Source organism: Miscanthus floridulus, chromosome 9 (genome assembly GCF_019320115.1).
Source record: "Miscanthus floridulus cultivar M001 chromosome 9, ASM1932011v1, whole genome shotgun sequence".
NCBI classification, from domain to species: Eukaryota; Viridiplantae; Streptophyta; class Magnoliopsida; order Poales; family Poaceae; genus Miscanthus; species Miscanthus floridulus.
The window spans coordinates 11140103-11166239 of record NC_089588.1 but is presented as its reverse complement, the minus strand read 5'-3'; the positions used below and the strand labels follow the sequence as shown (position 1 = coordinate 11166239).

At 44.8% G+C, this 26137-nt stretch overlaps 4 protein-coding genes and 1 long non-coding RNA gene across 7 annotated transcripts; 3 read left to right on the top strand and 2 right to left on the bottom strand.

Moving 5' to 3' along the window:
• LOC136481345 (uncharacterized) lies at positions 1-1914 on the top strand. The gene is made up of 5 exons (XM_066478699.1): positions 1-541; positions 650-726; positions 837-873; positions 995-1115; positions 1267-1914. The coding sequence occupies exons 1-5, from the start codon at positions 229-231 to the stop codon at positions 1808-1810; spliced, it is 1092 nt and encodes a 363-aa protein (XP_066334796.1). The 5' UTR covers positions 1-228; the 3' UTR covers positions 1811-1914.
• Positions 1915-6617: 4703 nt separating this feature from the next.
• On the top strand, positions 6618-9057 carry LOC136481344 (probable phytol kinase 2, chloroplastic). Its single transcript, XM_066478698.1, has 6 exons — positions 6618-7159; positions 7601-7668; positions 7770-7904; positions 8018-8133; positions 8262-8376; positions 8492-9057. The coding sequence occupies exons 1-6, from the start codon at positions 7043-7045 to the stop codon at positions 8766-8768; spliced, it is 828 nt and encodes a 275-aa protein (XP_066334795.1). The 5' UTR covers positions 6618-7042; the 3' UTR covers positions 8769-9057.
• A 2071-nt stretch (positions 9058-11128) lies between these two features.
• LOC136481343 (uncharacterized) lies at positions 11129-14382 on the top strand. Its single transcript, XM_066478696.1, has 8 exons — positions 11129-11273; positions 11692-11860; positions 12145-12235; positions 12331-12389; positions 12475-12535; positions 13343-13433; positions 13517-13593; positions 13941-14382. The coding sequence occupies exons 1-8, from the start codon at positions 11246-11248 to the stop codon at positions 14058-14060; spliced, it is 696 nt and encodes a 231-aa protein (XP_066334793.1). The 5' UTR covers positions 11129-11245; the 3' UTR covers positions 14061-14382.
• Positions 14383-19020: 4638 nt separating this feature from the next.
• LOC136479226 (clathrin heavy chain 1-like) lies at positions 19021-19988 on the bottom strand. The gene is made up of 2 exons (XM_066477160.1): positions 19669-19988; positions 19021-19543 (listed from the first exon to the last, which is right to left on the bottom strand). The coding sequence occupies exons 1-2, from the start codon at positions 19986-19988 to the stop codon at positions 19021-19023; spliced, it is 843 nt and encodes a 280-aa protein (XP_066333257.1).
• Positions 19989-22483: 2495 nt separating this feature from the next.
• On the bottom strand, positions 22484-25337 carry LOC136481342 (uncharacterized). Of its 3 annotated transcripts, none has more exons than XR_010764676.1 (4): positions 24601-25337; positions 23749-23798; positions 23412-23644; positions 22484-22694 (listed from the first exon to the last, which is right to left on the bottom strand). It is a non-coding gene; the product is annotated as an uncharacterized lncRNA (long non-coding RNA). The 3 variants fall into 3 exon arrangements; XR_010764675.1 differs by having other exon boundaries at positions 23416-23644; positions 24601-25335; XR_010764677.1 differs by having other exon boundaries at positions 23416-23644; positions 25100-25335.
• Positions 25338-26137: the final 800 nt, after the last annotated feature.

Here is a 26137-nt window from a genome sequence, read left to right as displayed (position 1 = left end):
ATGACCTCACCTTTGTTTTGGCCCTCTCTATCTTGCTACCTAGCTATTTTGAGTGTTAGCTAGATCGGTGACGGCCAGCATGATGCAATAGCAACACAAGATGTCACAAGAGCGAGTTGGACTTGGACCTCAGCTCACCCATCAACATCTACTACACTAGAGAGCTAGCTAGTAGCTTCTTATTGATAGAGTTGGCCGCCGGCGCCGGTGATCGTCCACCGGTCGCACATGGCTGGAGGTAGCAAAGGCTGCGATGAGAGCTCTGCAGATCAGCTGCTGCTGTCCGGCGGCCAGGCCGGGGACGACGGGGAGGATGATGCTGGTGGCGCCGACGTGCCTCGCGCCGGTCATGACGGGAGCTCAAGCAATAGCAGCACGGTGGAGCTGGATGAAGCCGGCGGGGACAGCGGCATGAAGGCCGCCGGCGCCTCGCCGTCGTCGGTGCGCCCCTACGTCCGCTCCAAGAACCCCCGTCTCCGCTGGACGCCGGAGCTCCACCTCTGCTTCCTCCGCGCCGTCGACAGGCTCGGCGGCCAAGACCGTAAGCAACCACCTCCTGACTGTATATTAGCTAGTTTCAGTAAATATCTCTGTCTCGTGATTTCAGTTCATTTCATGCAAGCTTGTGTTGTGTTGTGTGTGTACATAGGTGCAACTCCCAAGCTCGTTCTTCAACTGATGAACGTTAAAGGGCTTAGCATAGGCCATGTCAAGAGCCATCTCCAAGTATATCTATGCAGATCTCTTCATACCTTCTTCTAATCCTAGTTTGGTTAAATTTAATTTCTTGCTGGTTAATTTCATCATGTTCCATATTTTCTTTTGATGATTTTCAGATGTATAGGAGCAAGAAGATCGACGACTCAGGACAAGGTAAGACTAATTCTTGAACAACACTTCTGGTCGTTTCAGTTCGTAGACTCGGTTATCGATCATGTATATATACAACTACCCCTTGACATGGTAATTGGTAAATTATACTACTCTTTTACAGTGATAGGTACTGGTTCATGGAGATATCTTCATCAGCTGCATGACGGGGGACAAGCGTACAACCTCGGCCATCTCTCCTTGCATCACGGCCAGACTGGTGCTAGTACCATATTGTCAGCAAGGTAGTTGGATGGATCCATGGCTGATCATGCATGGAACACTACTTGCAAATAAAATCCATTAAATTTATACGACTTTTTCTTATGTCAACAATAAGCAGGCAGCACATGGTTCTTGAACTAATAATGTCATTAAATGGTTTATGTGGACTAGGTTTGGTGCATGGCCCCATCATTGGAACAATTTCCATGATCCATCATATTTGCTTCACGGTCACCATCTTCTTGGATCAAAACCCTACTACTTATCAACAGCTGAAGCCGACACATTCCTTAGAACCCGGGCTCAGTATATTGCTAGTAGAGCTACTAGCAGCACTTCAGCTTCGACTCTTCAAAGGTGTTTATCATATCAAAATGATCAATTCATGAATCATCATCAACGACGACTAGCGTGCAATGAGGATAATATCCATCATGATCCTCTTGATCTCGAACTCGCATTGGATATCGGCCCACGCGGGGACAAGAGAATAAAGAGATCAGGTTGTGCCTGGGGAAGACATCAAGAAGAGGAGAATGCCGGGGATCAAGAAGTAGAGAGTGCTACTGATGATACTCGGCTCTCTCTTTGTTTGTTCCCATCTCCTCCTTGTGTGAGGACCAGTAGTGGTGGTCATCATAAAGTCCTAGGTCTCAATATGGAAAAAGGGAAAGCGCACCCAACAAGGACAAGTACTCTTGATCTCACCATATGATCTAGCTAGTGCAGTGTGGTGATATCCTGTGGTACTTATCCATTTATGTAGAGGAAGACACATATGAGTATGAATATCTGCATATATAAGTAGAGCTATTTTCATTCTATATACATGCATATATGATCTTTTGAGTTTGGATATGTTTCTAAGTGGCTATGTCTGAATTTTTTGTCGGTGTTGTCTTTTAACCAAGCTGGCCAAATTACCATTTATGTCGAATGTAGTTAAGTAGTGTGCATGTTTGATAAGTAGCATTACTGCTTATTTAAAAACAGTAGTGCTATCAAGATTTCTTATACACTTAAGATTATTTGGATATGATCATCATTTGTAACAGTGGACATATATAGAAGAGAGATGATATTTCATTTTTTTATGATTAAGGACATATATAAAAAGGATATTTCAGCTTCCCCAACTTATTAAGCATGATAGTCATTTGTTGTAACAATGGACTTGAGATATATTGTATGACTCGTTTTATAAGGTGTGTTCTTGGTATTGCATATGTCCAGGTGAAGTTATCTTCGTCGTTAATTAGTTGACCTTGTGGTGTGTTTGGTTCAATTCATTTTATCCTTTCTTGTTTTTGCCCATTCCCCTCCTTTCTCTCTTTAAATGTGCAACTTCTCCAGGGATCTACAACGAGAAATTATATGAGAGTAATGATGCTTCAAGTTAAACGAAATGCCTAATGCATGGTTACCTAAGAGAAAGCTTTGTAAAATAAAGGATTACTACATAAGATAAAATGAGACATAAGTTATCTCCTTTAATTTCAATAAGTTTCTGGCCCCGTTCGGCTTACCCTATATTCAGTTTGTTCGGCTTCTTTTTTCCGCCAGAACGGTGTTTTTCTCTCACAACAATTCAGCCAGAACAGTGTTTTCAGTCAGTTTCAGCCAGAATTCTGCCAGCCGAACGGGGTTGCTAAACTTTTGTCCGTTCATGTCTCTAGTTTTCTATACTACCTCCGCTCATGTTTGCTAGGTGTATAAGGACTTGAAGAAGTCTCAACTCATGTTGGCCGAGTGTATTAGGACCGGAAGAAGTTTTTAGAGGTATTTTGACCACCAGTTTATTCTCTCACAACATAATATAGAGCATGATTTTAGAAAAAAATGTGTATTTTTCAAAGCTAAATTAAGTTTACTGTGAGTTTTCTAAGATTAAATCAGACTTTAGGATTATGAATTACACATATTTTCCAGAAAATATTTGGACTTTTTATAAAAATATTTGTATGATTGTTTTGATAAAGTTCAATTGACCCCTTTCAACTATGAAATGTAGTCTAATTTGGTTGACATGGCGCCACATTAGTTACGGTAATACTGCTTATAGGTCGTCCGTCCGTCCGGATAGACATGTATAAGTCGCCCGCTCGCTTTGCGCCTCGCTCGCGCCAACCCCGCCCGCATCGCCTGCTTGTTCAGCGCGCTGCGCACCTCTGCTCTGGGACGAACCCTACCCTCAGTCGCGCCGCCCCTGCTCAAATCGTGCAGCCCCGCCCACGTCCCCGCCGCCCGCCGCGCCGCGTGCCCCGCCCATACTCACACCTTTCGTTGTAGCCATGCTCCATCCGCCTACCCCTGCCCCTGCCGAGGTCCATGCAGCCGACGAGGTTCACACCGGCGACCTCCACGCCACTCCGCTGCATCGAGCTCCGCACCGACAAGCCTCCATTCGTCCAAGCAGCAAGCAGACGTGACGCTGAAAGCGTATGTTGAGATAGTATGTTTCAAGTGTTTCAGATATTTTAGAGGTATGCTGCAAGTATTGTATATCGATGTTACAAAAGTAAATCGGGATGTTGCACATGTTGTAATGACTATACATGTAAGTTTCAAGTGTATGTTTCAAATGTTTTATCTGTTCCAGACGAATGTTGCAAGTGTTTTATCTCGATGTTGCAAGCATATGTTTCAAGTATGTTCATCAGGTTTTTCATACATATGTTTGCAAGTGTTTCATCTAGATGTTGCATATATTTGCAATGATTTTCAAATGTTTTTCAGGCTTTTTCGCAAGTGTTTTAGACGTTTGTTTCAAGTGTTTCATTTGTCTTCTTTTGTATGTGTACAACTGTTGCATATGGATGGTTCAAAAGTAGATCGGGTATTGCACATGATATGCGCGTGGGAAGCGGCCGGCGGCGCGGACGACGTTTGGGGCAGCATGGGCGTCGTCCGAGACAGCGCGGGCCCACTATTGGTGCGCTCCCTCACGATCCCGACGCGCCATGCGCTCGTTTGCTCCCTCTGCGCGGCAGCGTCTAGACACTAGCGCCCCGAACGGACATCCAGGTGCTAGCAAGTCCGCATTAGTTAAAACCACTCTCAAAAACATCTAGGGAGCAAATTCAGACGGTTTTAGAAGTTGGAGGAGGTTTCAAAACCATTTTTTTTTAAATTAGAGAGGCAAATCGGACTTTGACTGATGTTAGGGAATGTCAAATAAACTTTTTCCTAACATCTATTCATATACGATTGGGCCTTTGTCAAAAGAGAAGAAGCTCATAAAAGAAAGAGAACAAGCTTAGAGTTCCCCCCCCCTAAAATTACGTATATCTTGTAATCCATAGATTGGAGTTATTTGAATCTTTTGAAGCCAGTGGGTGCACAATCTATATTGGCCCGTGTTGTAAATCAAACCTTTTCTTCTTGAAAGCATCTAGGCCCCTAGTTGGATTTCGGTAATTAATGACAATACGCGATTACTATGACTAACGTGTGTTTTACAGAGGCAATTAAGTTAGGTCATGGTAATGGAGATCGATTGGGCTATCATGGTGGTCATGCCTCTACGATGGAAATTGTTTCGGTTTTCAAAGGATGAACGACAAGGTTAAGGATGGACTAGTTCTAAGTGTCGATTGGAGTTGAAGAGACACTTAGAGTAGTTTAGGACTTTGTTTTTTCTTTGGCCGTACTATTAAGAGCGTATGGACGGGTAGCTTGACCTAGGTAAGTCTAGTGGGTTAGGTGTGGTGCACACTTGCTAAATCCAGCACTAGGTAGCTCCAAAATAGCTCTTAGATCCAATGGAGCAAACTTTATTCACGTATGATCGAGAGTTGGAAGTGAATGGAGGGTCAAATACTGATCGGACGCTGGCTCCAGTGTGACCGGACGCTGGCTCAGGGTCCGATCAGTTCATTTGACCAAGGTGTTTTCGTCTGGTGCGACCGAACGCTAAGAGGTCAAGTGACCAGACGCTGAGGGCCAGCGTCCGGTCGACTCTAGTAAGGTTCCAGTGAGGAAAAATCATGATCGGACGCGTCCGGTCAGTGCTGACCGGACGCTGGCCAACGTCTGGTCACACTTTAAACACTGGAGTTCGGGGTGAACTGATCGCCGCATCCGGTTAACATGACCGGAGAGTCCGGTCACCCTGCAGAGGCACATAGCGGTTTGTTTTTCAGCCCATGTTATAAATACTTCCTCCATTCGTGTGTGTGGTGACTTTTGCTCATTTCAATAGCTGAGAAACATCCTTGAGAGTGCCAAGAAGAGCAAGGTCCTAGTGAGGTGATTGATATTTGAGAATCCCAAAGAAAGCCCTCATTAGTGAGATCAAGAGTAGCAAAGTGTGCATCCACCCTTCTCATTAGGCTTGTCGTGGTCAAGTGAGAGTTCGTGCTTGTTACTCTTGGTGATCGTCATCACCTAGACAGTTTGATGGTGATTGGGAGCTTGGTGATCATCCGACGGTGCTTGTGGATGACCCAACTAAAGTTGTGAGCGGTTGTGGGTGATTCACTGCGATGGAGTGTCGAAGAATCAACCCGTAGAGAGCACTTGATCCTTGCGCGGATCAGGGGGGAGCTACACCCTTACGCGGGTGCTCCAACGAGGACTAGTGGGGAGTGACGACTCTTCGATACCTCGGCAAAACATCGCCGCGTTCCTCCTTCTCTCTTTACTTTGAGCAATTCAATTCTTGTCATTTACATTCCTAGAATTGTCACGCTAGAGTAGGATTGGAACTTAGGGTGCTAAACTTTTGTGTGTTAGATCAATAGAAACACTTTCTAGGCACAAGGGATTAATTGGGCTAACCGTAGAGTTTAATTATTGCAAAGAAATTTAGAATTAGTCAATTCATCCCCTCTTGAGCATCTTGATCCTTTCACTTCTTAATAAAGAGATAAAAATATATTACCAACAATGCATCTCCATCCAAGGCTCCTAGCCCAAAACTTTGAAAGAAAAGGAAGGGAAGCTAAACAATATATCCGATATGACAATGCTTTGTATACAACTACTTGAGTAGAACTTGCACACGTACAAGTGATTTTAACCCAGGAATCATATGGAAATTCCAATTCCACGTGAATCAATTCATTTTCATATGAAAACACACTAAATATGAAAGAAATCCTGTTTTCCAAAGGAGACCTAGTACTTAAATTGTTGTACACTCGTACTTTTTAGCAGTGCTTTGAAAGATGGACCTCAACCCTCCGTTTTACTAAGGTTTCGAGTTTTGGTTATTTTGTAGAGGCTTTCAAGTGTCAATTTCTGATGTTCACATGGACTCAAATAACTTTTTCCAGAGTCCACATTGGCTCCACGCTGCAGGAACTTCAGATGCATGTTTTTTTCCAGTCAAATAAAGTAATATAATATAGTACTATATATTAATATAATGATTGGACATAGGAGTACCACGCAAGGAGGAAATCACGTCATATTTTATGGACCAGTCGTTTATGATGGGCACATGGGAAAATCCGTGAGAAGATAACTAGGGGGGAAATTGAAATCCTAAAAGAACATAAATTTGGCTGCTATTTTTTCTGCAACAAAGACAAGAGCAAATTGTATGTTTTATATTTAATCAACAGAGAAAGAGATTATTTACAAAGAGTAGCCAAGAGTACAGGTCTGAGACACCAATTGAGTCTTCTTGTTGTTATTGAGAATGATTTTCACAACAGTGCTGGCTGGCTCAGTCCAGCTCAGGGAACAGGCAGTGAACTAGCAGTAGTAATATAATAATAGTACAGTTTGGTCAACATAGTTCATGTGATTGTTTCAAAATAAATACTTATTTTTTTTTTCATGTGGAGTAAAACAGAACATGAAAGAGAGACAGCCGAGCTGCAGAACATGAAACGGAGACAGCGGAACAGGAACAGATCCATAGTATCCATAATCCATCCAGTCAAGCAGCAGGACCAGCGACAGTTATTAGCTGGGTACCTCCGCCTCGCCAGCCGGGACCATGTGGACGGACAGCCCACTGCTCCGTGACGCCGGCGCCGCCGTGCTCACCGGAGTGGCCGCAGCTGTCGTGCTCCGCTTCTGGGAAGAGGTCGCCAACCGCGCGCTGCTGGACCAGGTCACTCCTTTGCTTTGCTTTCTTCCTCCCTTGCTGCTTCCTCGGACTTACTAGTTTAGTACTGCTACTACTAATTAAGCCGATTAAATCAGAGCTTTTCCTTTGGGAGATTCACTTATGTTTGTCCTTAAACGAACACAGTTTATGTTCTCCGTATAAAAATTGGTATATATTGCTTGTGCTAACAACAGATTCAAGTAGTGATTGAAGTTGTGGTTTCAGTTCGTTCCAAGCTGCCCTGAACGGCTGAACCCCACCCTCAAAAGTCAACCACCAAACTCTAGTAGTAGTGCAGCACTGCAGCTTCACTAGTCATCATATTATGAAATAATCAAAAAAATTTGTTAGCCATCACTTTCGATTTCGAAGCTTATTGACTTTTTTCCCTTTCGAGATGAATTTACTGATTGGTCTCTGTATGTCTTTCTCTGTGCATTCTAGAAACTCTGCAGGAAACTGGTGCACATAACTGTCGGATTAGTGTATTTCCTTATGTGGCCTTTGTTCAGGTAAAGTAAAAATTAGGCCACCAACAAAGTCCCTATTCTTCTAGTCCTAGTCTATCTACCCTACTGCAAATGATTCCTTTCCTTGCTCTTTTCGTTTTCAGTTCGGATGATGTGTTTGCTCCATTTCTTGCTCCGCTTATCCTAATCGTCAACATCATAAAGGTGACAGTGATTGGACTTGGTTTGATGAAAGATGAAGGTGTGCTTAACTCGATGACCAGGCATGGAGACCGCAGGTGTATTTTGCAGTGATCAAATATGTATTTCTTGTTCAAACAAAAGTGTTTTCTTTTGCCAGACCTGATGAGGCATTAACTATTCCAATCTTTTGCCTCTTGATTGACTCCAGAGAACTTCTCAAGGGCCCTTTATATTATGCCTGTGCTATAACTCTGACAACAATAGTTTTCTGGAGGACATCACCCATCTCAATCGCAGTGATCTGCAATTTGTGTGCAGGAGACGGTATTGGCTCTGCTTCTTTCTACTAATTCTGTGCTGTTAGTTAGTAGCAGAAGAGGTTGCTCTGTAGCCACAACTCCCTCTTTGTTTCTTCAGGTGAAATCTGAACACCAGCACGCTGTTTCTTTCAGGTGTTGCTGACATATTTGGGAGACGATTCGGGCGTGTGAAGCTCCCTCACAACCCTGAAAAATCATATGCCGGAAGCATTGCCATGTTCTTGGCAGGTTTCATCGCATCAGTGCTGTAAGTAAACAGACTATCTGTTACCTTTTTCTATCCAACACTATTGCTGAAACCTGAAGACTGCATACATAACCTGAGCCTGAAACTGCTATGATATGTGTGTATATGAAACCAGGTTCATGTGCTACTTCAGCATTTTCGGGTTTGTTGAGAAGAGCTGGACCATGGTCGCTGCCTTCGGTGTCATATCCCTGGTTGCAGCAGTTGTGGAGTCACTCCCGATCAGCACACGCCTTGACGACAATCTGACGGTTCCTGTCGCATCAATGCTATTTGGCGCCCTGGTTTTCTATTCCATTGGAGCCAGAAACCTGTGTTGCATGAGCAGCGAAGACAGGAGGAGCATTTCAGCGATCGTTCAAGTGGTATTTGCAGGCAGCAGCAGCAGCTGAAACAAGTAGCCACAGTCCAGGAGCAGAGTTGAGCAGAAAGTGCAGAGAGAGGAATGCTTCTGCAATCCTGATGTGTGTGTGTATCTTGTCTTGTAACCATTTTCCTGGCTAAGCAGAGATTCTTGTAACTTGAGAATTATTAAGAAAGAGGAAAAGCAGGAATAAGTTTATATTCAGGAAAAGAGAGCAGGAGCTCGTAAGTAGGTGGAAACTGCAGCAGAGTTGGCATTGCATTTTGTGATGCGTTCAGAAACTTGAATACTTGGTGGTTTGCTGTGATGTACAGTGTGAGTAAAAGAAAGCAAAATAACACATTCAATCACAAAGAATTTGTTAGAGTTCTCTTACGGAAGAAAGTCATGTGATTGGCCAAGTTGAAAAAGGAACTGAAATTGAGAAAAAAAATCTTTCTGGAAAATAAAGTAAAAAGAATTTGTCAGAGTTCTCGTAAGGAAGAAAGTCATGTGATTGGCCAAGTTGAAAAAGGAATTGATGATCTATCTGGAAAATAAAGGAAAACATGTGATTGGCCAAGTTGAAAAAGGTATTGAAATTGAAAAGAAAATCTTTCTGGAAAATAAAGGGAAAAGAATAATTTTTTTTAAAAAAAATTGGCCAATGCAGGTCTCGAACCTGCGACCTTCGCGTATTATTAGCACGACGCTCTAACCAAGTATGATTCATTAAGAACAGACCACATGTTCATTATCTAGCATGTAGTATTAGTGCCTTGTGCCCGGCACATTGGCCAAATCACTTTTAGTCAAGGTAAGAGTTAATTAGGATCTTCATCCTCCATCTATAAGCACAAATGAGGAGGCTTTGCAAAAGGTAGTCCAGTAACGGTCTCACGGCAGGAAAAAAAAAAACAACTGGAGATTTTTCCACCAGCCATTCCATACGGTTTTAGAGTGCAGATTACCAAGACCGTCACTCGTTCTGAAATGAAAGTAAGATACTAATACAATTTAGTATCAACTATTCCAGTGATGCCACGGATGGTTTCAAGCAAAAATCGGGGCGGTACATAATTTAGTGTCTGTTATTCCCTTGATGCCATTATCGAGTAGAAACACCCTCATTTCAAACCTGGTTGAGAACAAGAAATTACCTTTTTTTCAGCCATGCTAGCGTTCGGACGCCTACGCATGTTATTGTGCCTGCCCGTGTGCTGCTGCACCCCCGCGCCTGCTGCGGCGCCTGGACAGGAGAGCATGTGCGTGGGGCCCGTCCAGTTGCATGCGAGAGAGAAGAGGGGTGAGCACAGCGTGTGTACCCATGTGCTGACCCGGATGCATGTTGCACCGTGGGGGGCCACACTAGGAGGTGCAGGCGCCTGGTTCTACATCCGTTGGGGGTGTTGGCCTACTTTTGGTGATCTGCATACGCGCACGCACTTTGACCAGGGAGTGCTTGGCTTTGGACACTGACCGTCCGTTGCGTGCGCTATGTCCGACTGTTGGAGCTAGCCCGCACGACAGAGATAGACAACGCTGGGTGGGTGCGTGTAGCGCGTGCGTGGCCGGGAGTTAGAGCGCATGGGGAGCAACGCTTGCCGCAACATACTGGAACAAGGTGAAACAATTTGAAATATACGCTTGCAACATATGTGTATAGCTGCTGCAACATATGCAACATTCAGATAAAACACTCGCAACATACGTCTGAATCGGGTGAAACATTTGGAACATACACTTGCAACATACGTATATAGCCACAGCAACATATGCAACATCCAGATGAAAACATACATGCAAGATCCAGATGAAACAGCTGAAACATTTGGAAGATACACCTGCAACATACGTATATAGTCATTGCAACATATGCAATATCCAGATAAAACACATATAAGATCCGGATAAAACGTACTCCGTATGAAACATACACCTGAAACGCATACGTCGGTGCGGAGCTCGAAGTCCACGGTCACCCGTTACGGGAGCAACAAAAATGGCGCATGCAGAGGCAGGCCCAACGCTCCTCTCATGAACTCCCAACGCCGGTCATTCTCTCTCTTTGGTCACCGCGCATGCACCCCACGCTAAGCAAGTGGTCGCATGCGCTCCAGTGCGCTGACCTGCGGTTAGAACAGGTGCGGGCTCTGTGAGTGTAACATGTGCCCCTCTTTTTTTTCTCTCTCTTGGTCATCACACCGCGCGGGTCGGTCCATTCATTCGGACGTTTTTTTTACCGTAGAAAGATTGCAAAGCCAAAGCCCAGAAAAAGAGAAGGAATGATGGATATCTCCGGCCCGATCTGGAGGCTGGGCTGTAACGCTTTTGCCTAGTGCGCTGGAGTTGCTTTGAATAATAATGGGCCAAGGCCAGTTCAGGTACAAAGAGGAGGGAGCCGCCGCTCTTCAGCCACCATCTCGTGCTCGCCCTCACGACAAGAACCCTAGAGGAGAGGAGCCGCCGCCGCTTCCGTCTCCGCCGTAGCTTTCGCCGCCTCCGCAGCTCAGGAGTGGACGGGCGATGCCGAAATCCAAGCGCAACCGCCCAGGTGAGCTCCCATCCTTTCAGCTCCTCCTCCCCCCTTCCGTCCCTTGAGCTCCTCTCCTCAACACCACTGCGCTGTGTTCCATGGAGGGGATGCACCGTGTTATGCTACTTGACCTGGGGCGGGCGCTAGTTCGTGTAACATTGTAGCGGTTCCTTGTACGTTCCTCGCTTGTGGGCTCGCCGATTGCTGTTGCCTATACAAATTTGTGCTTTCTGAAAAGAGTTGTCTTTTCTGTGCATTCGTATTCGCACCAAATTTTGCTTGGTAATTTCCCCCTCTTGCATGTTTTTTTTTTACTTCTCTATCTAGAGTGATCAAGAGCAGAGCAAATACTTACAAGCTTTCAATACTTAGTTTGCACAACAGCCTTGCTGTAAATTATGCTAATGCACACTGACTCTCTGCTCGCTGGACGCAGTGACCTTGTCGAAGACCAAGAAGAAGCCGGGTTTAGAGCGCAAGGGCAAAGTAGTCGCCGAGATCAAAGATGCTATCGACAAATACAGCAGCGCCTATGTTTTTACCTACGATAACATGAGGAATCAGAAGCTCAAGGACCTCAGGGAGCAGCTCAAATCCTCTAGCAGGTATGGCGCCCACATGTCTGCTGCAATGCCGTTCTGTCTGTCCGAATGCTACGGTGGACAGGGCTTAATTTTGGTTCTGCTCTGGTCATCCATTTTACCCTTCCAAGCAATATTCAACTGCTCCACATCTTACACGAATCAACAAACTTTGTTTTATATGCTACATAGTGCACCCCTGGAACACATTGCTCCTAATACAAGGGCACAATGCTAGCCGAACCCTTTAAAATGCTAATAAGGCTTAGCTCCCACTTGTTTGATAGCTGCAGCATTTTCTGTTCCAGGATATTTCTTGCTGGAAAGAAGGTCATGCAGATAGCATTGGGGCGTTCACCTGCTGATGAAGCTAAAACAGGCCTCCACAAACTTTCCAAGGCGAGCTCTTCCTTTTCACAATTCAGTAGGCACTGTATGCCAATTTCCAGACCACTAATATGAGGTTTTGATGAAAGTAACTTCGCTGTGTTTAGTTCCTTCAAGGTGACTCTGGTCTGTTCTTTACCAATCTTCCAAGGGATGATGTTGAGAGGTACTATCCGTATGCCATCACCATTACTTACATTTCTTGTTTTAGCCTACATAAATATTGCTATGGTTATATATCATACTGGCAGGATGTTTCGAGAATTTGAGGAGCATGATTTTGCAAGGACAGGAAGTACTGCGACAGAGATGGTATTCTAGTTTTGCTTTTCATGTATATCCCTGGTTTGTTCAAATAGACAGGAAGACCATGTTCATGACCTGGTTCTTAAAAACCTAATTAAACTTACGTTTACTCTCGATTGAACCTGAAACGGACCCCTAGCGTCTCGTTTAGTGCCTGGGCGACCAATAAAACTCTGGACACATCTAGGCGGTGCATGTAGGCGTGAGGCAGTGCTTAAGCAGTGCAGAAACACTAAAAAAAGGGGTGGCATGGCTGGCTTGGTGCGCTATCTGTGACCGCACAGGCTGGCGGGCAGCAAAAAAGCATGCGGAAGAGCCAGGGAAAAGGGAAACATGACGTGTGGGGATCAAAATTACAAGTCCATTCACCACTTCTTTGCAAGTTTGCAAGAATTGGAATCAGAATCGCAATGTGTTACAATGTCTTCTGAGATTGAAGTTGGGAATCTAATCTAAGTCATACGTGTTGCCAGAAAAAAAAAATTAAAGCAAATAAAAAAGCACAAACGCTTAATCGCGTTTAATCTACGTTTAATCCGCGCTAGGAAGTGGCCTAGCGCCTAGCGTCTTTTGGAATCTTGGTTCATGACCAATGCCAAGTTTAGGCTCTTGGTGTTAATGTATTACCAATATATACTGATCGTATCACTCACACCAGGGTAACAGTACTTTGACAATGAAACTTATTTGCAATCGCTCCTTAGCCTGCTTCAGGTGTTATTATTCTTGATGTTAATGCCATTTTTAGTTTCTTGTATAATATGTTTCACCAAATTTACACCATTTTTTTTAATAACATTTACAATGCCTCAGGTGGAGCTTAAGGAAGGTCCTCTGGAACAGTTCACACATGAGATTGAGCCCTTTCTACGGAAGCAAGGACTTCCAGTTCGCTTGAACAAAGGTTTGTAGTCTCCCCTGTGTTACACAAATGCTTGAAATCTGCCACGAAACGTGTTATTAAAAAGTCTACCATTGTTGGTGCAGGTGTTGTAGAGTTGGTTGCAGACCATGTAATTTGTGAGGAAGGAAAGCCCCTTTCACCAGAAGCAGCACAGACTCTGGTATGAATTACTATGCGATGGTTGTCATATGTTTGATTTAGAATATATGTCATAATTCGCTATGTAACTTTGATCAATCTAAAGGAACCATATTTTAATTTGCCCAGAATTACATTCCCACCCCATTAAATTATGTCTGTTGCAATTTGCAAAACATATCCATTGACAATTCACTATTCGCTCATTACTGAAATCTGCTGTGCATAAGGTGTTCCAGTAGTCCAGTATCATCTCTATTGCAACTTTTGGAAGGCATGTGGCCATTTTGCATTGAAACCAAAACCTGCCCCATTTTATGCTTTTCTATTTCATTGCATTGAGCCCCCTTTGATTTCTCTTTCTTGCAGCGGTTGCTTGGAATACAGATGGCAACATTCCGTTTATACCTTGTGTGCCGCTGGTCGTGTGATGAGTTTGAAGTTTACAAAGAAGGCTTGATGCACCTAGAAGCTGATGATTCCTCTTAAGCTTGTGTTTTCTGTACACAAGGGCGCACGTTGCTGTCTTGACGGAGACAGTGTTTGGTAGTCTGCGTGTGGCCATGTACCAGTCAGGGTTGGAAATTAGGAAGATGCTATCTGCAGAAATTTTGCTAGTGTATTTCCTCATTCTGTCCCATCTTTACTCAACCGTTGAAAGGTGTAAGCTGATTCGTATATCATATCAACAAGGTGTCAGTTAAGAGGTTGATCGATTGGTAACCTACTCTTATAAGGAATTGATTCTCTCCATGCGATTGTTTCTGAGATTCAGTGGGTATTGTATGTGCGACGGAGGGTTGAACCTAAAGCAATTGTCTGGTTTTACGTTTCAGTTTTCTGAATTTGGTTTACTTGTTGAAACTGAATGTAGCTCAATGGCAAATGCTGAATCTGTGACTGGTGGCACCCTTGAAACTGAATGTAGCTAAATGGCAAATGCTGAATCTGTGACTGGTGGCACCCTTGAAACTGAATGTAGCTAAATGGCAAATGCTGTGACTGGTGGCTAGGGAGCCTATAATTGATTAGACGTTTTCACTCCTGTGTGAGCATCTCCTGAAAAACTCGCAGTGTTCTGACTAATTGTAATTGCTCACCCAATGGGAACCTAGTCGGTTTTAGAACTGGTATATTTTTTCATCATTAGACACAGGATAAGAGATTTGCTCATCGATAATGATCCAACTCGGGTGTCCGTCCATGACTCCCGTCTGGACAGGGCTCATTAGGAGCGGGCTCTAAACAAAAAACAAAATCACCACTCCCTCTGTGCTTATGTGCCCGGCCCCCAACTCCTTCGTGCTTATCTGCTCAGCCACGAAGCAGCGTGGCTGCTCATTGTCCGCACTCCTTCCCCCATCGTGCGCTCATCGGTTGCCACGCCGTGCCCCACCGCCCTACGCCCCATTGCCGGCCGCGCCGCGCGCCCATCCCAAACACCTGTGCTGCTCGCTCCCTCGCTGTCCGTTCGTCCTTGTCCCATCATCGTTGCACACGCCGCTGACCATGCCATGGACGCTAGGGCGAATGTGCCGTGGCGTCTTAGGTCTTCTCCGGCCGAGCGAAGGGCACCCACGAGCGTGGGTGGTGTGGAGGTGCTCGCGCACCGCGGCTCGTTGGCGGCTCCGACACAGAGGGCCATAATCGATTGGCCCGGCCTTCCCCTCCCCTATGTTTCATATGTATGTTTCAAGTGTTTCAGACATTTCTGATGTATATTGCAATTGTTTCATCTTGATGTTGCAAAAGTAGATTGAAGGATGTTGCACATGTTGCAAGTGTTGCAAAGGCGTGTTGCAAGAGTTTGTTCAAAATGTTTCATCTATTTCGAGATGTATGTTGCAATAGTTTTGTATCTGGATGTTGCATATGTTGCAACAGTATGTTCCAAATGTTTCAGTGTTCCAAACGACGGTCGGGGGCGCTAGGGCCGATGGTTGAGGGTGCTGAAGGTTGAAGCGCGCTGGGGCGTGCTCATCCTCATCCGCTCATCTCAGCTCCCGTGTGTCGCCCACGCGGAGAGTCGGAGAGAGAGAGGAGGGGGGGGTCAAGGGAAGGACGGGTGTCGGGGACCAATACTAGGGTACCCAAAGAGGAGCTAATGACCATCAACATTGACTCATCCGAGCAGTCAAGAGCGCGACTACAGCTCTAACTGACCCCCCGGAGCGCAAGCTCCGCTTCTTCTGGCCTCTGGGTCTGCGTTCCGCCTCGCCCAACCCTTGGGCCTATGCTTCGCCTCGCCCGACCCTTGGGTCTGCGCTCCACCTCGCCCAACCCTTGGGCCTACGCTTCACCTCGCTCGGCCTCTGGAGGAGGAATCCGCCTCGCCCGACCCTGAGGTCGCGGGCTTTGCCTCGCCTGACCCTTGGGTCTGTGCTCCGCCTCGCCCGACCCTTGGGTTTGCGCTCTACCTCACCTAGCCTCTGGGGGAAGGCTCCGCCTTGCCTGGTCTCTGGGAGAGGGCTCTGCCTCGCCTGACCCTAAGGCCGCGGGCTCCACCTCGTCTGACCCTTGGGTTTGTGCTCCGACATGCCCGACCTCTGGGGGAGGGCTCCACCTCGCCCGACCCTTGGGTTTGCGCTCCACCTCATCCGACCCCATGGCCGCGAGCTCCACCTCGCTCGACCCCGAGGCCGCGGACTCCGCCTCGCCCGACGGAGACACATACCATCGCCAACCATTCCAGGTCCAAGCATATGGGCCTGAGTCAAAGCTTTGACACCAGGGAAGAGACCGGCATGCCCCGATGTAACCTGTGGCCTTGACGGGCCATACCGGAGGATTCACATCAAGAACAGCGTTGGGCGTACTGGTGCAGTTCTGCCTAACCCCCGTACGAACACTAACGGGCGCATCAGTTCACCACGATGTTCGCTAGGATGGAGGGGGGCACCATGACCGGCATATGATGCCTGCGCATGACGCTAGTGACGGACAGGACCGCGACGCGAAGCCATCCCTGTTGACATCAGGGTCGGCGGGACCCACATCAAGGAGAAGGACCCGGTGATCCTAAAGGCCTTCGACTCTCTCTCGTTCTTCTTTTTCCTCCGCTGTAACCCAAGCTTTCCCTTGGCCTATAAACGCAACACATCACATCGATTCAAGCTAGATCTGATCCACGAACCCATCGAACCCTAAACGCATGGCTGAGTAGCAACCAAGCTCTCTCAGCACCCGTTCACTCCTTTCACCAGAGACTTGGGACTTGTCCCTCTCTCGTACATTTGTAACCCCTACTTTGAACTTTCAGTGCTAGTAACACGAGTAGCAGCAATGAACTAGATATAGGGACATTCTGCCCGAACCAGTATAAACATCATGTCCTCTAAGCACACCATCCGAGTCAGACACGCAATATTAGAAATTTACTTGTCGATGGCAACTCGAAACACCGACAGTTGGCGCGCTAGGTAGGGCCCTTTTGCGCGTCTCGACATCCACACCAGGCCTCGGATGGCTAGTCGCAACGTCAGCTAGGTCCTGGGCGCGCACGTGCGCTTCGGGGACCTAGACTTTATCGTCACGACGGAAGGAGAGTTAGCGCAGGCTCCCGCCGCCGTCCAACCTCTCCACTCTACCGGCCTCAGCACGATCGCCGAGGCACTGGAGAAGCTACAGCTGCACGCACTGGAGGCCCACGCCCCCAGGAGCGACCAGCTTCTTAACTTCGATTACAGGAGGTTAGAGCGCTAGCTTGGTGCCTTCTTGGGACCCCAACCGTCCCAGGAGGACCTGCGCCACGTCACCTTCTCATTCGCCAACGTCATGGCACAGCTTGCCGGGGGAGAGCCCCTCTCCCTGGAATACCTCCCCTGGAGCGCCACGACAGCACTCCCGTTCAGTCTTCGCAATGCCGCAGAGACCGTTGACCACCCTATGGCACAACGCACACCTCCATCCCCCATGAACGACGAGTTCGTGGGGATGACCGAATATGTCGTGGTGTCTTTCCACGACCTCCTCGTAGGAGAATCGGAGTCGCCCTCTGCCTCTGACTCCGGTAGGGGGAGCCATCACCCCTCTCGTGAGTGTTTCATGGCGAGTACCCCCGAGGGACACGTCAAAAGCATCCATGAGGAAGAGGCTACCCCAACGAACGACCTTGATGATGAGGTCGGGGGGATGTAGGGGCCCCGCCTCGCCTGCGGGTGGAGCAGCTGAAGGCCCGACACCAAGAGCTCGAGGAAGCATGACTCTAGCTCGAGCAGGAACACGCGGAGCTCGATCGAGACATCGAGTGCCACAGAGACAGTGGGCGTGCAAGCGCCATGGCCCGCAACATGAACCAGAGGATCATCGATGATGATGAAGCACTCCCGCACTTTGCTCGGGTGAGCCAGAACATTGCCGCTGCGGCGACCTTACTCCGGGGGCTTCCGGGGCCTGCAACACCCGAAGACCGTCGAGGCCATCGTGAGATTCACACGCTACTCGAGCGTGCAGTGGCACAGCAGTCCGAGAGCTCGCTATCTCGGCGATGCAAGCTTGACGCCAGCCAACGCACGCCCTCGGAGCGACTCGACAAGGACACGTCAGTCCACCAAGCGCCACAAGGCGGTAGGCTGTGCACCGTGGTCCCGATACATGAGTGTCTCGGCTGTGCGTGACACCCTCAACGCCCGTAGACATGCCCACGGTGATCCGAGGGAGGGAGCTAGCCGCAGCTACCACCCTTGTTGTGACAGACGCTACGACAGTGGCGAGGACCAAAGCCACGGCTACCTCAGGCCTTCGGCCAACACATCTTCAACGCTGCCTTCCCGCTATGGTATCGACCACCAACCAACATCCTAAAATACTTTGGGGAAACGAACCCCAAACTGTGGCTCGAGGATTATCGACTTGCTTGCCAAGCCAGTGGAGCGAATAATGACAATTTCATTATCCACAACCTTCCATTGTTCCTGGCCGATTAGGCGCGAACATGGTTGGAACACCTTCCGCCCAACAGAATCCAAAGTTGGGCGGACTTGAAAGAGATCTTCGTGGGAAACTTCTAGGGCACGTACAAGCGTCCTAGGAACCCATGGGATCTCAAAAACTACCGATAGAAGACCGGAGAAACCCTTCATGGATACATCCAGCGCTTCTCTCGGTAGTGCAATGAGCTGCCCAACATCGCCGACGCCGACGTCATAGGAGCCTTCTTGTCTGGGACCACCTGCGAGTCCCTGGTTCACAAGCTAGGACGTAAGGGTCCACGAACCACCAAGGAGCTCCTCGATATTTCCACCAGCCACGCCTCGGGCGAGGAGGTAGTCATAACGATCTTTGACCATCTCAAGGGTAAGGCAAAGCGGGATGAGGACGCCGGCGAAAGTGCCTCCAACCGTCCCGGCAAGAAGAAGAAGAAGCAGCAACACGAGGGCTCGCTCGTGGTCGCCGCCGACCACAAGGGGGTCGACAGCCCACCGAGGGTACCCCAGACCACTTCGAGAAGCTACTCAATGGGCCTATAATCAGAAATTTGGGATGGAATTGAAACAGAGCTAACCTTGCGCATTATGTCTACAACTCTGGTATGATCTAACCGAACTGCAAGCACATTTAGCATATCATTGATGAGATCCGGATGCTCTTGCAAATAGAAGTGAACTGCCTTGTAATATAGCTCAACATTTGCAACTTTAATGCAGACATCCTTGAACTTCATATGATCATATGCATCTGGAGAGTGGTTCATAATAGTGGTGGCAGCATTGTCAAATTCATCGTACTGTATGTACAGGTAGGTGAGTTCTTTCCAGTGCTGCTGTTCATCACAAGCCCGGATAAGCTTAGGAATATTGCGACGGGTGGAGAAAAGTTTGATGTGCTCCATAAGCTTCTCAGAGCGGTATCTAGCATATAGAACTCCCAATTCTGTGAAGGTGCCCATGTGTGCACGTTCAAGTCCAAGACCACTCTCCACGAGAGCAATAAGTTCACTGAAGCATCCTCTATTCTGGTAGTATTCACTGATTCTTCCAAGTCATCAACCTAAACAAAAATACAAAAGCAGGTATGTCAGAAAGAAATATATCATAGAAGCTTTGTTATAAAGCAGAGACTAGAAAAAAAATATCAGTATGCACTCCTACTTGTATACCTAACAATAATTTGAGACCTCCTCAGCGTCAACACAAGCAAAGCAGACCTCCTTCCATGTTTTGGCACTGTTGCCTTGCGAGCAGCATCCACAGCACCTTGGAACTGCTTCCGCTTAACCAGGGTAACAGCCAGCTTAGCCCAGTTCGAGATGAAAGCATAGATGATCTTTGTAGCCTCATATAGTTCTTCATCATACAGACGGTCACCAACATTTGGCATAAGAATGAATTCCTCAATGTCACTGAGCCTGTCAATCTTAGCATATGCAAAGATGAGTTCTCCATCGACTTTGGGTTCCCGTGCCTTTTGCCTTACCATCAGAGGTACTTCACTAAATCGAGATTGTAAATTGAAAATGATGATGATAGAATCTATTTGTCAACTTGAGATCCAATTTGTGTCAATTCCTTTCATATACTATATATAATAAATATGGGATGAGATTAATTTTGGCACATGGGGTTTATTGGCTCTTGATGCACATGCTGCCGTCTTATGCCTCCGTCTGAATGTTATGTTAACACAACAGTAAAAAGTCATGCTTACATGAGCCATCACATCCATGTACTCTAATTTCTTATGTACTCATGCTTGTGTGCCATTAGGGCCAACTAATAATATTATAATAACATAGGAAACTAGCTAAACCACATATAAGTCCACAAAGGCTCAATTCAATAAAGTCTCATATTTTCCGGTTATTACTCCTAATAAATAAATAATGTCTTGTGCTTATGTCTTCGAGATGAGAACGCTGACCGTATAATTCCATAAAAAAAAGGAACACTGACTGAATAGCAAAAGACTTGCACAATTGCCAAAAGATGGAAGCTATTCTTCTCGAAAGTCTCAACACCAGCATACTTGTACGGCTATACCAAAACCAGTGTTGCTAAAATAAACAAATCTCGAGTAAAAAAAGATCATGCAAATTTTGCATGCCTGTTGCAACGCATGGACCATCACCTACATAGTAAGTGCAAAGATCATATATAACCTTGATAGGGTGAACCATCTTTTAGCGGTATACACACACATACACACACACATATATATATGGTGCATTTTATATACTGCCGGGAGTAGTTACTCCCATGATCAATAAATCACGTTGTGTATGTATACATACTCATTTATCAGTTTGAGTACGTTGATATACTCGTATTAAGATACTCCAGATCTTTACTATGTGAAATTAAAAAAAAACCCATATTTTTAAATATTATTTAATACTATGATAGTAGTACATAAAATAAGTATAACCATATACTCTAAGTATACTTACATACTTGACATACATAGTACCCTAGATGGTCTATGATTATATACTCCATCTACATACACTTTGTCAGGCCATATACGCCATAAATATAGAGATATACACATGGGAGTAACTACTCCCTATGAGTAGATATATATATATATATATATATATATATATATATATATATATATATATATATATATATATATATATATATAATATTACTCCCTCCGTTTCAAATTATAAGTTAGTTTGACTTTTTTGGTACATCTATTTTGTTATGCATCTAGATATAATATTACGTCTAGAGATATAGTAAAATAGATGAAGAAAAAAGTCAAAACGACTTAAAATTTGGAACTGAGGGAGCAGTAAGTAAATTATTGACACCCTCAGCAACTAACAACTACACGGTTCCTTAAACAACCAAACCGATTCTAATGCAAGACCCCTCTCATCTACACGTTTCCTTGAGAACGAGCTGAATCCAATGCAATATTGAGCTTGGCGATTTCCACTTTCAAGTCCACGATGGTAGTTTCTTCGGCTGCGGCCTTTGCCCGGAAATGAAAATGACAAGTGAAGAGTGATAAATAATGTTGGGCATATGTATTTTCCATCGCGTGCTGTTTGCTCGTTCCAGCCATGCGACATCATTCACGTGTAGGAGCAGGCTCCTAGTTCTGAATAATGCCTGCATGCGAATGAAGATTAGAAATTCGAACTTTACCAGTTGTCGATTTCATATATATGTGATGAGATGAGATTGCACAAGGATGTTGGTCCCTGGGTTTATTGCCTCTTTACGCTGCTGTCTGAATCTTATGCAGTGTGAAAAGTAAGCAGCAGTAGTGCAGTATTACTCGTCTCAATGTCTTTGCTTACACGAGCCATCGATTGTACTCTAATTTCTTTTTGATTCATTCAGGTTAACCACCGAAACCAGATAAGTTCACAAAGGCTCAATTTTCAGTAAAGTCTCCAAAAAAAATTCCCGGTTAATTATGTAATGTGCTATGGCCAAATACTTGCAGAAAGGCAAAAGGAAGCCCAGGATCATCACTTGCACAATGCAAAAGATGTATGGATGGATTATTCTCGAAGTCTAAACACCAACATACTTGTACGGTTCGGTTGTACCAAAACCACTAAACCTGGGTTGCTAAAATAAATAGATCGCGAATAAAAACAACATCAATGAATCTAATAACACTCAATATGTCAATGTGACGACTGAACATCTATACATCTATTCTGTCAATGTGACCACATCTAAGATATCTATTCACACAACGTAGGCGCCAGACTCTAGCATGTGTTATGATTCATCATTGTATACTGTACGTTAAAAATGAATTTTACATCCAGAACCAGAATGAGTGAATGACCATGTCCAATCCTGAAGCCATCAGAATACCAAACGAAGTCAAGACAAAATGGACGCTACGACCAGGTCTCGTACAGGACAGTAAAAATATCACATTGGACTTCTGCTAAGTGCTAACAAGCACCTGCGGGCCGCGACCAATGGAAATTTCTCAGTGACAACTGGCAAAATACAGGCACACCACCTTCAACTTAAACCATTGATACATGTAACTGTACAATAATTAAGCAACATAGTATATCACAAATACATTAACTAAGCACAAGACATTGTTTAGTCACTTTTTGAAAAGAAAAAGACACAAGAAAGCTCTGCGCCTAGGCAATGATTAAACATCCAAGCTTTGGGTCCCATATGCTCCCTGCCCCTTGTCCTTGACACATATATCAATATATAATAGTTAGCAATTGCAGTGATGAAAAGTGTAATAGTTAGCAATTGCAGTGATGAAAAGTGCAGCACATCGTAAATGTTATAGTTGCACGATAGCAAAAATGAAACCAGTTGTGTTTATAACAACAAAAGTAAACTTACACACCAAAATCACACAATTATTAAACCATTAAATATGATACTCCCCTCCATTCCAAATTATAAGACATTTTGGCTTTTTAAGATACATAGCTTTTGCTATGCGCTTGTATAGATATGTGTAGTAATAAAAGTTAAAAGTTCTATATAAGTGCCAAAACACCTTATAATACAAATAGATCTGGTTTGCATATACACTTTTAAAAATGACAATGTGCACGATTGTAGGTCATCTAACATCCATTTCTGTTCGATGGTAGTTTATTTCGGACTATTGCTTCAACCATTCAGGAATGTAAGGCACTGCTTAATTTGGTGCAATCCCTAAAAAGAATTTAAGCCGTTACCTCGTATATTTATTCCTATAAGCAAAATCATGGTCTTAGATTAGTAATTTTGATGTAAGAAACAAATGCTACATTTTTTTGTCACAGAATCTTCCCTACTGTTACTTTGTTAGGTTAATCATTGATCAAAGATAACAAAAGTTTGAAACTTCAGGCATCATATATATGGACACACTCAATGTTTTTATGCTTTGACCTTCAGAAAAACTCACCCACCAAATCTCAAGCTTCAATCTAACTTTTGCTTGAACCACATTGCTCATGAATCCTTTGATGACCGCGTTTTATCTCATCCATTATTTCCATGTCAAGTCGATTACTAGCTTCCAAGTTGGCAGTGATACGATCCAGTGCTGGATTAACCCAGCCGCATATAACAATGACGCCACCAACAACTGTTAAGAAGGCACATGTGGTTGTAGCTTCTATGGCTGCGGTCTTTACCCTGAAATGAAAATGATGAGTGTAAGAGTGATAAATAATTCATACTAAGGTACAATTGGTCATTAGTTTCTTTATAGATCCCAAAATTGGAACAAGAAGTCATACCGGTCCCACTCACTGCCACTGTGAACTTTCTTGAGATCAGTTTGAGGCCCCTAAAGAAACATAATAGAACAAACAGCATCATCAATACCAGTAATATGAAGGTTATGACGATCATGCACGTGGTCGCATAGAGCTGGCATGACACAAATCAACCATGGATATTACTAATCTCAAGTATAGGATCAAATGTGAATGTGATCCTGTAGTGTAATACCTAGTATCATGAATGTGACAACAAGCATGTCAACATTGAAAATTCAATAGTAATGTAGGTTTTATATAGCCTAATGATAGATATGACAACAGGGGGTCAGTTGGGTGAGTGTGAGCCGATGGGGGATGAGCTTCATGGTAGAGAGGGAACCAGCTCTGATCAGCAGCTTAGGCCCTAAATGAATGGGCTTTGTAACCTTAAAAATCAATCTTCTATGCTATCCTTTTTACACTCAAGGGAAGATTGTAGCATGTCAAACGACAATATAATAATAATAATTATTGCTTAAAAGCAAGTAATAATATTAATAAACAAAATTAAGTTGGATAGAAGTTGCTACATAAAAGGTTGTACGAGATTCACAAATCGTTATTACTTCAGATTCAGATCGACGAAAGAAAAAAAAAATGTTTTTTCCCCTCACCAACGTTTTCTAATATAAAGATTATACTTTTTCTAATAATAAAGAAAAATTATATGAAAGATAGATGCGTAGTCCTACTTTTTCTAATAAAAATTATACCTTTTCTAATATATATGAAGGAAAGATGCCTAGTCTACTAATTACTGTCCTATGTGTCGACCAAATTTAAAGACTACCAAACCAAACCAGATCAAATCAAAGAGGAGCAGCGTACCCTAAGGTTGGCTGGCTGCGGCGTAGAACCAGTAGATGTAGAGAATCTAGAACTTGCTGGGAGTCGGCCATGGCGCTCCAGGGCAGACGGAAGGCGAGGCGGTGCGCGGGCCATCTTGGTTGCCACCGATCGAAGGAGCGCTGCTCCTGCCGCTGCCATGATGGATTTACCACAAAGGGATCGGATCTTGTTCGTCTTCCTTCTTGGCGAGAAGAGAAGAGTCGAGTCGAGTCGAATCGAAAAAAGGCTTCCTAGGGTTGGTGTGATTTGGGTTCTCCTGATCTCTCCTCCGCTCTCTATTCGGCTGCTATATATGACGGCACGCAAGGGGCGGCGGGGACGGAAAAGGATTAGGTTTTCCTTCTCGGTAATCTTCGGGCGGACCACGGCTCGGGGGCGGAACTCCCCACGGAAACGGAAACGGAAACGGGCGGCGGCTCCCCGGCTCCGCTCCCTTGCATTAGAAGAAGAGGTTTCGGGATCAGAATTCGTTCAGAACCTGTGCTCCCGTCGCCTGCACCTGCACCGTGTGCGTGGAGGCGGTCCACCGGTTCGAGCATAGGAAGCTCCACGGCGAAACAACGGAGGCGGATGCGGCGCGGCCCGACGGTGCCGAGCCAGGGAAGCGGCGGCGCGGGGCGGACACGGTGCGACGCCTCGACTTCCGCCCGGCTTCACGTCGACTCTTTTTTTTCCTTCTTCTTTTCTCTTACCGTCAGTCCGTATGGGACATTTTCCCCCTTTTTCTTTTCCTTCCCATGCATCCGCAAATGGACTTCTTATTTCTCTTTTTTGTTTGTTTCCCATAAATGCTGAAAAAAAATCATAAAAGCAATAATTAAAGACCTTTGAACTCTTGACCCATTTTTTATAAAATAAAGATTTTCACCACCAAATTATTGACACTATTTCAATTAAGAACAAAAGTTTTCTTATTAGAACATGGTTCAATCATTGGTCCGAATAATTAAACTGTAAACTAAAGTATTAGGCAATTTGTTGTCCGGTCCAATTTAAATAAATACAACTTTACATGCCCAATGCAATCCATGATGAGTGTTGCCATGTGGACAATAGAGAGATGTGTCCTGTCATAATCACCATCAGACAGACCAATACTTAACGTAACTTCTCGATGATTTAAATAAAAAAATTAAAACTATAGATTTTAACGGATCCTCAAATATTGTCAATATTAATTTTTTATAAAATACATTGTAGTTTCAAATTTTATAGAAGGATAAAATATAAATAGCTATATGTCATTCTTGTTCTCATTTTACATGAATGAATATTCGGTAGCTTATTTTCTCAGTGTTTCTACTCTTGTTTCTATGAACATTCGATAGCTTATTTTCTCCCGTTGCACCTAGCCAACGTGGCAAGGCGTAAACTTAGAAAAATTATATCTTTTTCATACTATCTTGGATGAAGATGATCTTAATATAAAAATTGTAGCTCTCGACGAGATCTACAACTTTCTAGTTTTGAGTTTTTTCATTTAAGGTCGTTAAGATGCTTAAAAAAATGTTCAGCA

Coding starts and splice junctions, on each gene's coding strand:
- LOC136481345 (XM_066478699.1), top strand. CDS start 229: ATGGCTGGAGGTAGCAAAGGCTGCGATGAGAGCTCTGCAGATCAGCTG. Junction 542..649: donor CAGGCTCGGCGGCCAAGACC/GTAAGCAACCAC, acceptor GTGTGTACATAG/GTGCAACTCCCAAGCTCGTT. Junction 727..836: donor ATGTCAAGAGCCATCTCCAA/GTATATCTATGC, acceptor GATGATTTTCAG/ATGTATAGGAGCAAGAAGAT.
- LOC136481344 (XM_066478698.1), top strand. CDS start 7,043: ATGTGGACGGACAGCCCACTGCTCCGTGACGCCGGCGCCGCCGTGCTC. Junction 7,905..8,017: donor ACCAGGCATGGAGACCGCAG/GTGTATTTTGCA, acceptor GATTGACTCCAG/AGAACTTCTCAAGGGCCCTT. Junction 8,377..8,491: donor GGTTTCATCGCATCAGTGCT/GTAAGTAAACAG, acceptor ATATGAAACCAG/GTTCATGTGCTACTTCAGCA.
- LOC136481343 (XM_066478696.1), top strand. CDS start 11,246: ATGCCGAAATCCAAGCGCAACCGCCCAG. Junction 11,861..12,144: donor CAGCTCAAATCCTCTAGCAG/GTATGGCGCCCA, acceptor TTTCTGTTCCAG/GATATTTCTTGCTGGAAAGA. Junction 12,236..12,330: donor GCCTCCACAAACTTTCCAAG/GCGAGCTCTTCC, acceptor CGCTGTGTTTAG/TTCCTTCAAGGTGACTCTGG.
- LOC136479226 (XM_066477160.1), bottom strand. CDS start 19,988: ATGGTAAGGCAAAAGGCACGGGAACCCAAAGTCGATGGAGAACTCATC. Junction 19,544..19,668: donor AGGTCTCAAATTATTGTTAG/GTATACAAGTAG, acceptor ATGACTTGGAAG/AATCAGTGAATACTACCAGA.